Source organism: Aegilops tauschii, chromosome 6 (genome assembly GCF_002575655.3).
Source record: "Aegilops tauschii subsp. strangulata cultivar AL8/78 chromosome 6, Aet v6.0, whole genome shotgun sequence".
NCBI lineage: Eukaryota > Viridiplantae > Streptophyta > Magnoliopsida > Poales > Poaceae > Aegilops > Aegilops tauschii.
The window spans coordinates 315137900-315153519 of NC_053040.3; the positions used below are offsets into that span (position 1 = coordinate 315137900).

A 15620-nucleotide genomic window follows, 5' to 3' on the forward strand; every position below is an offset into this window, starting at 1 on the left:
GGCAAGTTTCTTTTTATAAAGCATGGCAAATTTAGTTCATCGATCATGGCAAATTGTAGTTAGAGACAATAATTCTAAATTGTTATAAAAAAGTTGCCATGGCAAACTATAAAGAGAAAATAATTCTAGGTTAGTTATCAAGAAAGTTGCCATGGCAAAAAATTGTAGATAGAGACAGTAATTCTAGGTTGTTACCAAAAATTTGCCATGGAAATTTGTTGAGACGAAAATAATTCTAAGTTGTTATCAGAAAAGTTGCCATGGCAAATTATAGAGAGACACATAATTCTAAGTTTTTATCAAAAAGTTGCCATGGAAAATTCGTAGAGTGATTTTTTTAAGTTGACATCAAAAGGTTGCCATGGCAGATTGTAGAGAGAAATAATTCGAAGTTAGTTATTAGAAAAGTTTCCATGGCAATTTTAAGATGTTAAAAAACATGGCAACGTTTTAGATGTTCAAAAACATTCCAACTTGCCATGGCAACGTTATAGATGTTGAAAAGCATGGCAAACTTGCCATGGCAACTTAAGATGTTTAAAAACATGACAAACTTGCCATGGCAACTTAAGATGTTCAAAAATATGGCAAACTTACAGATGTTCAAAAACATGTTAAACTTGCCATGTCATTTTAAAATGTTCAAAACCATTTGTAAACTTGCCACGACAAACTAAAGATGTGCAAAAACATGGCAAACTTATTTTATTAAGTTCGTACATAAATATGGCAAACTTCTTTAACTAAGATGTTAAAAAACAAGGCAAACTTGCCATGGCAACTTAAGATCTTCGAAATCCTGGCAACCTAATATGCTGAAAAACATGGCAAACTTGCCATGGCAACTAAAATCACTATTTGTTTATAGTTGTGTTTTTTCCCACGACAACTTAAATAGCCATGGGTAAACTAACTTTTAAATCCCATGGCAATTTTAAATTAACTTGTATAGCCATGGGCAATTAACTTTCAAAGCCCATGGCAAATTCACCATTTTATTGACAAGGCAAATATACTTTTATTACAGCCACGGCATTGTCTCAATTTTTTTATTACCATGGCAAGTTTTTGTTTCTTATTTTTGGCATGGCAACTTTTATACTTTATTGCCATGGCATTATTACTTATGCATGCATGGCAATTTTTACTTATCATTCATGACAAATTTTTACTTCTCATTCTCCATGGCAAATATACCTTAATTTTTTGCCAAGGCAATTTTCAGTTAGTGGAAAAGAATGCATAATTTTTCCATGTTTTTTGTGCACCGAATATGCATAAATTTGCCATCTCCTGGAATACATAAATTTGGCCATGTGACAAGTCTGAAAATTTCATAGTTTTGCCATGTGGCCAGGCATGGAACTTGCCATGCTATGAACAAATTCCATAAACTTGCTTTTTTGTGACTAGTACTCCAAAAAATACATTCTACATTTTCCATTATTCATATTGTAGCATGGCATTTTCTAGTTTATTGGCACGGCAATTTTTACTTTTCTTTTTTGTCATGAGAATTATTTTTTGCCATTGTTTTTTGTTTGAATTTTTTGCCATGGCAACTATCCCATGCTTTTGTTAGGAATCAAATATGTTGTAAACCTTGCTATTTGTAAAATTATATCATGGCAAATCATAAAATAGTTTGGTCAAACTCGAATGGCACTTTTTTTGAAATTCTCCCTGGCATTTTTCTGCTTCTAAAGTTGATGACATTTTTTCTAGTATAGCAAAAACTAGTCTTTTTATTTGTCACAGAAAAAGTAAACAGAATCTGGGCTTCTTCTTTTGTTGTGCTATTGGGCTTTATTAATCGTTTTACATGAAAAAGGCCTGGGCCTGGGGAGGGCGTTCGTGATTTCGATGCTCTCCTCCCGAACGAAAGCGTTCGTGAGGGGGGAGCCCTCGTACCGAACCGTTCGTTCGGTCTGGGAGGTCCCCAGACCGAACATTCGGGAGATATTGGCGTCCTTTTTTTAATCTACAGAAAGATGAAAGTGATGCACTTAGTCGTGCAGCTCGGAGAGGCGTACCATGCGGTTCAGTGCTCGTGTGCTTGCGGTTATGTGCTCATGTGCTTGAGCGCTCGTGCATAACATGGCTTAATTGCAAATAATCGTGTATGTATCATGTTTAGAGGGTTGTTTTTGCTATTTCAGGGGCCTAGTCCTAAATTATACTAGATCATTGAAGGCGCGCGTTGTTGCGCCCGTCTATTTTTATAATTGGTAGAAATTTATAAAGTGAAAATGAAATTTTGATAAAAAAATCTTTAAAGTATTGCAGATTGCCATGCCCGTCCATTTTTACAATGGAATGATGGATTTTTTCTTCTAAATAAGCTGATACAGGGAACATAAAACCTCAATTTGCATAAATTTACTGATATATATTGACAGTGATGAAAGTGAATAATCAATGGTTTTACAAAAAAAAATTGTATTGGTATTTCAATAGAAAAAAAGGAGACATGCATGATGCACTCAGGTAAACAATATTCTTTATTTTTCCTATCACATCATTAGTGAATGTCCAAATCTTAGATAGTAGCATAATGATGTCAACCACTATAAATAGTACACAAGATCAAGAATAGCAACAAAGCTCGGCATGAATTGTATGATTCCTCTGCAGCAAACAATTCTTCAACCAGTAGCACATCATTGTATAACCAGCACTGTTGCCAGCCTTATCAAAAGAGCAGAAGGGTACATGAATAAATTAACCCATATTTAAGTGCCTTTTTGCTAGTTGCCATCCTTGATCCATCTTTGGTTTCTCCAACACCCTCTTTCTCTAATCATCACTCGTCTTGTACCTCTTGTCATCCGATTGTTTCTGCTTCTTTACCTGAAAGTCAGAATTGATGCAGCCTGATCAATGTCAACAGTGTACAACAACGGTGACAATTACAGAGTTGCGAAGCTCACCCGACAAAAAGCACTCATGGAAGGTTACTTGACTTTGCCTTTCATCTACTGAAAGGAAACAAGCAAGGTGTGATCATTAAAGGTGCGAATTTTGGCGTATTAATAAGAGTTGCTTTTGGCCAATTGGCAATTGTGTTGCTAAGCCTAAGATGTTGGGAGCAGCAATGAAGATGACTTCTTGTAAATAAAACAGTAAGAGTGACAGCTTCATCTTGTATGGCATTGTTCCCTGGATCGATATGCAACACCATCCCAAGTGCCTTCTTTGCACAAGAAGCCTTCCTGCAATTAGAAATTTTCCAATTGGTTCATGATAGATTAATACAATCTCTTCGATACATTAAATAGAATTATATGAACAAGTGCAAAAACTAAAAAACTAATCTAACAGTTCATGTGTCCAATCAACGTTAACACATGCTAACAATAAAAAAAAATCTGACAGTTCCTGTGTCGTATCAAAATTAACTGTGCATGAAACTATTTCTAACTACCTGATATAAATCAGTAAATGTTCTGGCTTGCAACTACAATCGAGTGCAAATACAACAGTAAGCGATAGATTCTGCAACTTTCTATTGTGCGGTACCATCAGATAAAGAAATCTTTGGTTCTAGTCTACCAAACATGAATTGTATTTCCATTAGGTGCATGTGTTCTACAATGAATGAAGAAATTTGCAAACAACATGCAATGAACAATGTAGATAAAAATCATTATTAGTTCAGATAGCCAACATAATGCTGAACATGAAGATGTGAGGTATGGCAGTCCACATGAACAAATTAACTGTCCGACAGCCAATGGAGAAGAACTCACGCATATATAATTTATAATCTCTTACTGTCACATGCATAAGAGTAACAAAACAAAGAATGGCATCTAAAGAAAAGAAAAATCGGCAGGCAAGTTTTCTTCCAGGAAAACAAACACGTTGTATCGGTATCACACCACGATCATACTTATGGTTTGAACATCCGGGAGGAAATGAATACCATATGCCAGTGCTGAGGCGAACGCCACGGTGGGCGACCAGGACGCACCGCGTGCCGGAAGGCGCGCTCTTCTTGGTGTCCTTCTGGTCCGCTGGATGAGCCCGTGCTGGCGGCGGACATAGGTCTGTAATAGGTTGAGGTCGTGCTTGGAGAGGATTCCTAGGATCTGCTAGTGGGAGGGGTTGAGCGACCCTTGCGATGGTTGCCGCCGCTGAAAGTCGAGATCTAGAGAAGGATACTGCAGATCGAGGTTTGCGTCCGCAGGTTGAGAGAGAGAGGAAAGGTCGTGAAGGAAGAACATGGAGAGACACCGCCAGGCGAGGCTGCGAGCGAACGAGAGAGCAGGGGTCGTGAGTGACTCACGGGGCATCGAGTGTTTTAGGTTTTACCTTTTTTGCAGCACGGGAGCCTGGTATAGGCCCAGTAGGCCCAATTGAATCTCGGACGCCCAAAAAAACCACCAGAACAGCGGCCCGATCAGGCTATCGCTCGTCCGGATCGGAATGAAGCATCGATGTGGGACTAAGAGGTAATCGGACGGTCAAAAATGACTAAAAGTGATGATCCAACGATTAGAGATGCTGATGGTCTGAGAGGGCTGGGAGGGTGCTCAGTTTTAATGTATCTAAATTTTGTATGTTTATTTTCTCTAGAAAAGAGAGAGAGAGAGAGCAGTCCACGTGATGAACAATGGGAGTCATATTTGTATAGATTGTGACTCTTAATAAGAAACCAATGCAGTTCGTTGTACGGATTTGTTGTTTGCAAATTTGTAAGGACATGGTGTATAATTTGTTAAAATCGATGCAGCTCACTAAGAAAACCTTTGCGGTACACTTTGCAAAAACAAAGGAGTTCACTTGTAAAAAAAACTGTAAGGAGTTCACTTTTATTATTTTTGGAGGATTTTTTTTGCAAATTTGTAAGGACATGGTGTATAATTTGTTAAAATCGATGCAGCTCATTAAAAAAACCTTTGTGGTGCACTTTGCAAAACAAAGGAGTTCACTATGTAAAAAAATGTATAGAGGAGTTCAATTTTTATTATTTTTGGAGGAACTTTTTTTGCAAATTTGTAAGGACATGGTGTATAATTTGTTAAAAATCGATGCAACTCACTAAGAAAACCTTTGCGGTGCACTTTGCAAAAACAAAGGAGTTCACTTGTAAAAAAATTGTATAGAGGAGTTCACTTTTTATTATTTTTGGAGGATTTTTTTTTTTTTGCAAATTTGTAAGGACATGGTGTATAATTTGTTAAAATCAATGCAGCTCATTAAAAAAACCTTTGTGGTGCACTTTGCAAAACAAAGGAGTTCACTATGTAAAAAAATGTATAGAGGAGTTCACTTTTTATTATTTTTGGAGGAATATTTTTTTGCAAATTTGTAAGGACATGGTGTATAATTTGTTAAAATCGATGCAGCTCACTAAGAAAACCTTTGCGGTGCACTTTGCAAAAACAAAGGAGTTCACTTGTAAAAAAATTGTATAGAGGAGTTCACTTTTTATTATTTTTGGAGGAATTTTCTTTTTGCAAATTTGTAAGGACATGGTGTATAATTTGTTAAAATCGCAGCTCATTAAGAAAACCTTTGCGGTGCACTTTGCAAAAAAAATAGGAGTTCGCTTTGTAAAAAAATGTCAGAGGAGTTCACTTTTTATTATTTTTGGAGGAATTGTACACCATTTAGAACAAAAATGCATTTAAAACATGCAAAAATGCAGTGCGCTTTGGTCTTGTAAAAAAGTCCACCACGAAGGACTTTTCACTACACACATTTAAAACAAAATTCATTTAAAAACATGAAAAAATGCAGTGCATTTTGGTCTACAAAAAATGTCCACCACGAAGGACTTCTCAGTGCACACATTTTAAAAGAAAATATATTTAAAAAATCATGCAAATGCGGTGCACTTTAGTCTTGAAAAATTTCCACTACAAAGGACTCTTCAGATTTCAAACAAAATGCATTTAAAAACATGCAACACTGCAGTGCACTTTGGTCTACAAAAAAGTCCACCACGAAGGACTTTTCAGTACACACTTCAAAACAAAATGCATTTAAAAACATGCAAAACTGCAGTGCACTTTGGTCTACAAAAAAGTCCACCACGAAGGACTTCTTAGTGCACACATTTTAAAATAAATATATTTAAGAAATCATGCAAATGCAGTGCATTTTGGTCTTGAATAAAGTCCACTACGAATGAATCTTCAGTATAGTCCATTTCAAACAAAGTGCATTTAAAAACATACAAAAATGCAGTGCACTTTGGTCTACAAAAAAAGTCCATCACGAAGAACTTTTTCAGTACACACATTTTAAAATAAAAATGCATTTAAAAAATCATGCAAATGCAGTGTGGTATTCAGACTGAAGCAGTGCAGTTTTATGTCCGATGCAGTGCGGCTCGTCGATTTTGGTGTCGTGAAAAACAGAGTGTCCGTATTTCGGTAATTTGAAAACTGCTCTTAAACCATAACGAATTAGAGAGAGTGTTCTACATGCAAAAGTTGCGCCTCGTCGATATCTTTCCAACGGCGTATCATTTGCACCATTCCGATGAACGGTGAACAAATTTACGAAAATACGTTCGCTGTTACTCACCGGCAGCCGCACCGTTTTCAAAATTAATTTAAAACCGTAAGGAATCTGAAAATAAGTTCTACATATGAAAGTTGCGCCTTGTCCATAGCTTTCCAACGACGTATTACACGCCTCGTTTCGACAAACGGTTCAAAAACTAGAGTGAAAACAGTACCGAAAATTGAAAAAAAATTAAAAAAACGCAATTCCGTGATTTAGTAAATTTGAAGCTGCTCTTAAACCGTAAGGAATGGGAGAGAGTGTTCTGCATAAAAAAGATGCACCTTGACGATATCTTTCCAACGGCGTATCATTTGCTTTATTCTGATGAGCGGTTTAGAAAAAATCACGAAAATACGCTCGCTGCCACTCGTCGTTCGCCGCACCGTTTTTGAAACTGCTCTTAAACCGCGACGAATCTCGAAAAGTGTTCAACATGGTGAAGTTACGCCTAATCCATAGCTTTCCGATGGTATATTATACGCCTTGTTTCGATAAACGGTTAAAAAACTAGAGAAAAACAGTACCAAAAAACACTGCATGCAGTTTTTTACGACACGAAGTTCACTAGTGTGTATTGCAGTGCCCTTTCCACATAAGTTGCAGTGCTCTCGCGTTGAGCGTGCAGTGCGGAAGTATTATCAGAATAACTATTTGATAATATATATCTTTCCGTATATATATATATAATAATTAATAATAATATAATAATAATATATATCATAATAATAAAGCACGGATTGATTTTGTCGGGTTCACCGTCACAATACGCTTTCTTCTCATGTCATAATACGCTTTTACAATTTGTATGGATAAAATCATAATATAAACAAGGTGGTACTAATAGCAAATAGCATGTTCGTCCGTCCGTCCGACCTGGTTCGTATATCGCACATATCAACCCAATCCGTTCCAAAAAAAACCGATCTATCTCGAACAGCATACGGCTATCACTCGATCCCGCTCGATCCGTTTCCGACCAGCATATGGCATCGGCGGGCTCCTCTCCGTGGTCGTGCAAAAGGCGCTGATCACCGTCAAGTGGGTGCACCCGGTGCGCGTCCGTGCAGTCAAGTCCGGCCGCTACAACACCAGCATCGACACGTACGGGCGCTCCGCCTCGGTGGACGTGGCGAGCTCTACGCGGACGAGGAAAGGCGCTTCCTGCTCCTGGTGGACGTGCCGAGGGCCGGCAACACGGACGACGTGACGCAGCTCATGAAGGTGACCTGCACCTATCGCGACACGGCGACCGGACTGGTGCTGGACGTGGCCGGCGAGGACGTGGCGGTGCACAGGCCGGTGGAGCTGGCCAAGGACCAGCAGCCGTCCATGGACGTGGCGCGGGAGACATTCTGCGTGGAGGCGATGGAGGACATCGCGGCGGCGCGCGCGGCTGCGGAGCGCGGCGAGTACGCGGAGGCCGCGAGGATACTGGAGCGCAGGTGCCGGCGCTGGCCGACGACGCGAGGTGCAGGGCGCTGGTGGAGGAGCTGCGGGAGCTGAGCACCCGCGTGGTGAGCCGGCGGGAGTACGAGAAGTCGGGGCGCGCGTGCATCCTGACCGGCTATAGCTCCCACGCGCAGCAGCGCGCCGCGTCGGCCTTCGTGGCCGGTGCCGAGGGGTGTGGTTGTCCCCAGCCAGCCGGGGCGGCTCCTGGCGCGGCGCTGTCGATTCTTGGTTTTGGAGCGGCTGGGGCGTACGCGACGCCGGCGATGCTGAGGATGGTTGCTGAAAACACGTGAGTTCATATTGTTGGCTAACATCAACCCTGGATCAAAACCATTGGTGGATTTCTCGGTGTTCTGCTGTTTTTTTCCTGCTCGTACAATTTATAGGTCAGGTGTGGTGAGGTGAAAATCTCCGCCCCGTTGGGATCCTGCCCGGATGTGGTAATGGTGGGTGAGGTGTTTCAGGCCTTTCGAACCGCGGCGTCGGCATCCATGTGATCCCTGCCTTTGCCGGCGATCTCTATCCCCCGTACAGTACCTTGATCTCTTGTTTGGGTTGGTTTATGGCTGAAACGAGTGTGAATGTGATGAGTCTGCATCTTGGTGATGGTTTTTTTTTCCGGTCATGGTTGTTTGAGTAAATTACTGGCTTACTGGCATCCTTTGTGATCATTAGCATGTACCAGCGGAGTTTAATTCCATGCTTAGCTTGCAGACGCATATAATAAGTTATTAAATAAATTTGTACTTATAAGTTGCACAATGGTGTCATAATTGTAGTTTCAGATGGTGGATTTAAGACAACTGACGTAGAGACACAATAAGCCTCAAGGTCAACTCATATGCTAACAGGTGCTACATCACAAAGATTTACTATGCCGTGTACTCATAATAAGTGTTGAAGAAGTGCATCATGTCTGAGCATAAATCATTGATAAGAATCTTTCATTATTTTCCTTAGTGATACGATCATAGATGGCACAACTTACGCCTTGAGGATAGTTGAGAAGTAGTTGTCTCAAGATATAGACCTTTTCAGCATACTTTTACCATTCATTTAGATGTCAATATTTTTTTAATACAAATAAACATAGAGTACAAGAATATATTTTCATACAAATTTATTAACATATATCTGTCGCGATCATGGTGGGAAGAAATATAGGCGGCCACACGGGTGGGGGTTAAAATATAGGATATTGACCTGTGTATGGGTGGGGAGGGGGAGGTGGTCTAAGCAATGCTTATTGAGGCTAGATGATGTGTTAACTTTTTCACGGGCATTTTTGCTAGCAGTAATAAAGCACGGATTGAGTTTGCGGGTACACCGTCGCGGCGTTTTTGCACAAAAGCCCCTATTATTTTGGGTATTCAATGCGCAATCCTCACAATAAGTTAACCCGAACCGGCACGCGTGAGGAAAGGAAAGGAAATCAGCCTGCCCCCGCACGACAAATCCCATCTCCACCTCCTGCCACGCCCTTCACCGCGCGCCGCCACCGCCCACCCCGTCGGCGCACTTGCCCCGACCAGACCGGCTTCACGGGGATGAAGCTCGAGCACACCTTCTGGATCGGCTCAACGCGGCGGGTCGAGCGGTTGGGGGTGGCACGGCTGCTCGATGTAGAACGGCGGCGGCGGCGGCGGCTGGAGTTTGCAGGGGGCGGATCCGTGCGTGGCAGGGGCTGGGGAGCCTGATCCGAAGGCGGGCGACGAGGCGGGGGTCGCCGTTGACGACGAGGAAGGCCAGAGCGAGGGATCCGGCGACCTAGCCAGGAGCTCGCCGGAGCCGGGCGACGGAGGGCGGGCGCGCGAGACGGATAGATCCGGCGCGGCGGCGCGAATTCCTTGCAGGTAGAAGCAGCAGCAGAAGGAGGAGGATGGGAAGGCTGTAGCCACCGCAGAGAAGAACGAGGTAAATGTAGGCCTGCACTTAGATGTGATTATGCAGTAAAATGTAATTTAGAGCCGAGGATTCTGTAGACGCACATTGAATTGGAACTTATGTGGTTCAACTGTCTCAGGTATGAGCTCACCTAAGGTTGTTTCAATATTTGGATCTAGAACATCATGTCCATTGCTTATTCTTTGCTAATGCTGATGTACTGCTGTCATCATTTGGTAATTACGCTTTAGCAGGAGGCAAGGATTGACCTAGCCAAATTACCTTTCTGTAAACAGTATAAAAGGCAGTGTGATGTTCCCTATACAGAAGCCTTCCTATATAGTATGCACACACTTTTCGTTGTGTGCAAATAAAATCCAAACAATGTTTTTTTAGGGGAACAACGCTTTTGTTTTCATCCATTAAGGATAAGTAAAATATATGCATACAACATTATGGATAGGCAGTAGCAAGCAAGGCTCTGCACCGGTGAGTAGAAGAACACTTCTTCCAAATTAAATTGAACTATCGTCTTTAGATGTTAGGATGATAGCTCTATTTATGTTGTGTCATTTACCAAGAATATTGTTTACAGAGATGTACTCTATAATTGTTGCTTAATGTGAAAAAAGATATTGTTTGTAATTTATACTTGTGTTCCAGTCGACAAGAGTCGTAGACGCAGTTATGGTTTTATTTTAATTTATGTGACACATCCTATACATGAAGCAAGTTTATTTTTTGGGGTTTTCATTTATTTGTTATCACTCTTTAATATTTAGTTATGCCCGATCTTCATCTTTTTATACATCACAACAATACCCATCCCCAACTAAAAGACATTATGCATTCCGTTGCAACGCACAGGCATATGTGCTACCCTGGTGATAATATGTTTCCTGATTCTTATAATTATTTAGTCGAGACACGTTTGTTAGTTTCCTGATCATCAGTTACGCTTCTCTGGAACTACCTTTAGTACATTGCGATGCATCTATTTGGTTTCCTGAACCTCATCCTAGATTGATCACATTTCTGTTCTGTAGTTAATGTTTATTTTATATGTCTTCTCCCAGATTGGAAATGCTCTTCAGCAGCCTGTTCTATGACTCGGCATCATCGGAGAACTTTTCTGGTCATCCCGGTGTTGAGAGATGCCCATTCCTGAGGAACATCAATGGAGCCACAACCTTTTCATTTTCTTCTGCTTTGCCTGTATCTGTAAGATCTGCTTCTTATGTCGTTTGGTGACTCGGTGACCAAGGTAGTGCATTTTTCCTTGACAATTTGCGTTATTTGGCAGGCTCGGGGAAGCAAGGGCCTGATCTTTGAGGATGGACCAGGCTTTGAGTCGGCATTCAAGCTTTTCCATGGACAGGATGGGATAGTTCCCCTTTCAGGAAGATCATATGTGCCTGATGAGAACCGTAGTGAGATCACTGATGTCAATCCTGAACCTGCTCTGCCCTTTAATCCATTTGCTGCAAGAGCCGCTACCATAAGTCTATCAACATTTGGACCATTCGGGTTTAACTTCTATAATGGCAAGGGCAAAAAGCAGAACAAGAAGCCCAACAATCTAGACCAGTCACACAAGAAGCCCAACAAGCCAGATCAGAATTCCATGAAAGTAATGCCTCTGTTTTTTCTTCATTCTCCCTCTTAATTTGCAATTGTCGAGTGATTTCTTACGGTCTAACTTTCCTGCAAATAAGAAACCTTGAGCCACATGACACACAGCTATACTGTAATAAAAATGTAAAATGTTATTAGTTGATTTGGAAATAATAAGAAACTTTTAGTACAACATAAAAGCCAAGTTCTGATTGGTTAAGTCTTCACTTCATTAACCACATTCAGATAGTCAACAAGGATGAATTTGACCATGTTTACAAGCTCTTAGAATACATCTTGAAGAAAAGGTAGTCTTAGTTTCTAGAGCATAAAATTGATGGAGGCTACTACCAAATTGCCACTGTTCCAATTTGGAAAGCATACAAGAATCTAATTACTCCATGTTTCAGTCTGTTAATTTGTTATTCAGACAATGCAATCTGTCACTGTTACTTTCATGGCCCCTTTTCTGCAAGGAACAAGGGAGATTTAGAATTCTATATCTATTTCTGAAGTGCCTTTGGATGGTTGGTGCTTCATTAGGCAAGAGGCAGAAGCTGGAGCGACAGCCGTGGTGCCGTGGAAGTGGCGAGTCATGGAGGCAGAGTTGGTCAGTGCAAAGTTGTGCGAAGCGAAGCCAGGCTACGCAGACAAGCAGGCCGAGGGCGAAGGCGGTCGGGTGCCACAGATGGAGGCGCTGGGACAGGGTGGTGAGGTGAAGAGGACGGGGTCGAGAGCAGCTACAGTGCGTGCATCTGTCCCCTCCTTTGTTTTTTCACCAAGCCTACCTAAAATCTATCAAATTATTCAGGGTAAGATAGCCGAATACATCTACCTCTGGTTAATTTTTTTTTTAACATGCAAGTACTTTATTCAGCTGATCGGGTCTTCTTTTACTTCCGTTCCTCAATTGTATTCATTGGCTGATCGCCATGCATCTAGAAGGTGATGTCCTGAAGCATCTATCAACATGGATTATAGACCGAATTATCAACAAGTATGGTGTTAGCCAGTGTTACCGTGCTCTAAAACTATGCAATAGTGATCTCAAAGAACCATAAATATCCAACATAGTGGTGGACTTTGGCATTTTGTGTTTCTGTTATGACTTTCCTTTGAATATTTTGTTAATTTTCTAATTAATCTTTCCTTACCAGCACTGTCAGAGTGTGATTCATTATAGAAAATTTGATTGAAGATCTCAATGATGGCAATTCTTTACATATGTATAGTTGTTCAGCTCCTGCTTTCTGAAACTATACAGGAAATTTGATTGAAGATATGATTGATGGCGATTCTAGGTACAGTTGTTCAGCTCCTGCTTTCTGACCCATCAAATATTTTGGTATGCATTTATTTTCCCCTCATTAGTCAGATGCTTCCTGCCATTGGATTTACAGTGACATCATTCTTTATTTCAGAAAAGTGTTTGCTCCATCAGATTCACATAAAAAGAAATTGCACAACTGCATCATGGCTGTCCAGTATATGAAGGAAGCTCCGGTTCTGATATCTGATGCAGATGCAGTCAGAGTTTCAGCAGAATATATTCTTAATGGCGACAAGGAACTAATTCTTGCATTTCTATGGAATATGTTCATTCATATGCAGGTTAATCTACACATGTCGTTCAGTATCTCATTACTCATGTTGAAGTTTTATACTGTTTTATTTCACCTTTCGTTTGTACTGAAGAGGTGGACTAATGGACTGACTCTTGTATTTTTCACTCACTGCATAGGCAGCATTACAGTAGAGATATGTTGTACTTCTCAGCATTATGTTCTTCCCTCAGTCTGTTACTAATTATTATGTTCTTTCCTCAGTCTAATTAGTTAGTGTTAGTTGCCTAAATCAGAAGGGCCGCGGTAGCGAATTTAGATATATTAAAACTGAGCACCCTCCCAGCCCTCACAGACCATCAACGTTACTATCAACGTTTTTGGCCGTCAGATGTACACTTCTGGATGTTTATGACCATTGGATGTGATGCTAATCCCGCTTGGGCTTCCTTGGCGAAAAGAGGTCGCTGGATGGGCTAGGACGCTGCTCCCGTAACAAAATCGGAGCTCCTCGGTTATTTGGGCCTGTGGGCTTTATCATCCGCGAGCAACAAAACTGATGGACAATGCAGCGTAGGCAGCCATGAGCCTCACGAGTGGCCCGACAGAGAAAGGTGCAGAACCGATTGGGAGACCACAAGCCGGGGAGATGATGGGGCAACGAAACGAACCGATTGGGATTTGGGAGTCCACTCGCCGGCATTTGTGGAAATAAATTGTCATTGCCACAGGTCTTTAATGGCAATCAATGTGCATCGCCGCCGGCCAATTATGTCACGACGGTTACCATGCCCCTTCATGTTCTTTTTTCACCCCACGCACGCCCATACAGTATGCACCATCTCGTTGTTCCTTCCCCACTCTTCTTCATCAATCAGTATTCGAAGAGGCAGGTGGATACCGGGGGTGCTTGCGATGAACTCGCGACGCCTTTCCTTCCTTTATGAATTCGTGATATAGTAGCAAAGTTTGACCATGTACTAATTGATTCCAGACTCCAACTCACTGCGCCAATCCAGGCTGCCATCGTTTCCCTGTCCAAATCCACTGCCGCATCGCGGTCCCTCCCGGACACTCTTTGCGGCAACGTGTTGGCGACTGTCGTCCATGGGGAGAGGAACTCCCGGTGGCGCAGGCAAAGAGGACGTGTTTATCTGGTACTTTAGTACAGAGTTCAATAATCGTTGATTATGCTTATTATTTTTGGATTCGCAACGCTGGGAACATAGCTCAGTGCATGGGTTTCAACTGGCCCAGTCCCTATTTTCTTGTGTTTCTCAATCTTCTCTCCCTGCTGGATCTTAGCCTCGACTGTGTAAGCTCGACTCCACCTCATTTTATTGTTCGCCTGTTTGGTTCGTCAGTATTTGATTGATCTTTGTGGATTGTGTCTGTATATTTGCTCTTCCAGCACTCTTCGTTTTAGGAAATACTCCCTCCGTCCCATAATATAAGAGCGTTTTTGACACTAGTGTAGTGTCAAAAACGCTCTTATATTATGGGACGGAGGAAGTACTTTTTGTGTGCTGTAAGCAATGGATCCCCTTTTCTGATGCACAACTGGAAAAATAGTTGTTCTCTACTTCCCTCACATCAGTACGTATTCCAGTTTTCCAATTTGATGAATTTGGGCTAAAGGTCATTGCTAAAAGGGGAAAGCATGCCTGATCTATGGATTATGAACAGCAGAAGGTGTACACTATATTTTTATTTTTGGATTAAAATTCTGGCTTCAGTACGAATGCAAGTTTTTTCCATTCTTGCAGTATTTAAGCTTTCAGGCTATGTGGTGACAATTGAGCATGAATAGCAATGACGTGCTAAGTTTATTAGCGCATTTGTATTAGCATAAATACATTCATGGATCGAAGTGTTCTAAGAGGCTATGGCTTGATAATATATCCACCACACACTCTAAATCGTGTATTTCGATTCTACCACACATTTTTGGAATATAAAGTGTACTGGCATCTGCTATGTCAAGATCAGAGTCTCAATAACTATCCACATATACTCGAATCTTTCTACAACTTGGCAGTACAACAATGATGTGCAGAATTATAATTTCCCTATCATGATCCATGCATTAACTCTTGTGAAATACATGTGTTTTTTCCGGTGCAAAGGAATTTATGTGTAACCTTCTTTTGCCTAAAATGTGGTGTTAATCTTAACGCAGAATCTTGGAAACATGTTTCATTCTTAATTTGCTACTACGAAAAAGTATTGTTACATGGCCTTCTTTTTTACTTTTTATTATGTTTGATGTATCGACATTTCGATAATGCTAGAGGCATGCTAAATTCTCTACATCCTGTTTCTTGAGGCGTTGATAATTTAACCTATCTCAATATGAGTAGGATACTAACTTTCTTTTTGGGGACAATAACATGTTTGGCGATGCAGGAATGTACGTGGTACAATTTCCTGGTGCAAGTAAAGCTATTGTAGCAGTTCGTTTTTTGCAGCCTTGCTAGGATGTTCCCAATAATTTACTGAACTGTTACAATGAATTTAAACTAATTATCTCAAAAAGAAAAACTTGAAAACTACTCAAGTTTAGTCAAGTTTTCTGCTTGAGTTATTTTTTGT

The 15620-nt window shown here is 41.0% G+C and overlaps 1 protein-coding gene and 2 long non-coding RNA genes across 8 annotated transcripts; 2 read left to right on the forward strand and 1 right to left on the reverse strand.

Annotated features, from left to right (window-relative positions):
• Positions 1 to 1309: 1309 nt before the first annotated feature.
• Positions 1310 to 5125, reverse strand: LOC141025637 (uncharacterized). The gene is made up of 2 exons (XR_012187835.1): positions 3926 to 5125; positions 1310 to 3212 (listed from the first exon to the last, which is right to left on the reverse strand). It is a non-coding gene; the product is annotated as an uncharacterized lncRNA (long non-coding RNA).
• A 4264-nt stretch (positions 5126 to 9389) lies between these two features.
• On the forward strand, positions 9390 to 13241 carry LOC109741632 (uncharacterized). Of its 6 annotated transcripts, none has more exons than XM_073501515.1 (6): positions 9390 to 9882; positions 10929 to 11073; positions 11156 to 11482; positions 12010 to 12278; positions 12768 to 12811; positions 12888 to 13241. In XM_073501515.1, exons 2-4 carry the CDS (start codon positions 10936 to 10938, stop codon positions 12178 to 12180), a joined length of 636 nt encoding a protein of 211 aa, XP_073357616.1. In that variant the 5' UTR covers positions 9390 to 9882; positions 10929 to 10935; the 3' UTR covers positions 12181 to 12278; positions 12768 to 12811; positions 12888 to 13241. The 6 variants fall into 6 exon arrangements, with proteins under 6 accessions (XP_073357616.1, XP_073357615.1, XP_073357613.1 ...); XM_073501514.1 differs by lacking the exon at positions 12768 to 12811 and adding an exon at positions 12624 to 12767 and having other exon boundaries at positions 9391 to 9882; XM_073501512.1 differs by having other exon boundaries at positions 9391 to 9882; positions 12731 to 12811.
• A 628-nt stretch (positions 13242 to 13869) lies between these two features.
• Positions 13870 to 14291, forward strand: LOC141025639 (uncharacterized). The gene is made up of 2 exons (XR_012187836.1): positions 13870 to 13921; positions 14023 to 14291. It is a non-coding gene; the product is annotated as an uncharacterized lncRNA (long non-coding RNA).
• Positions 14292 to 15620: the final 1329 nt, after the last annotated feature.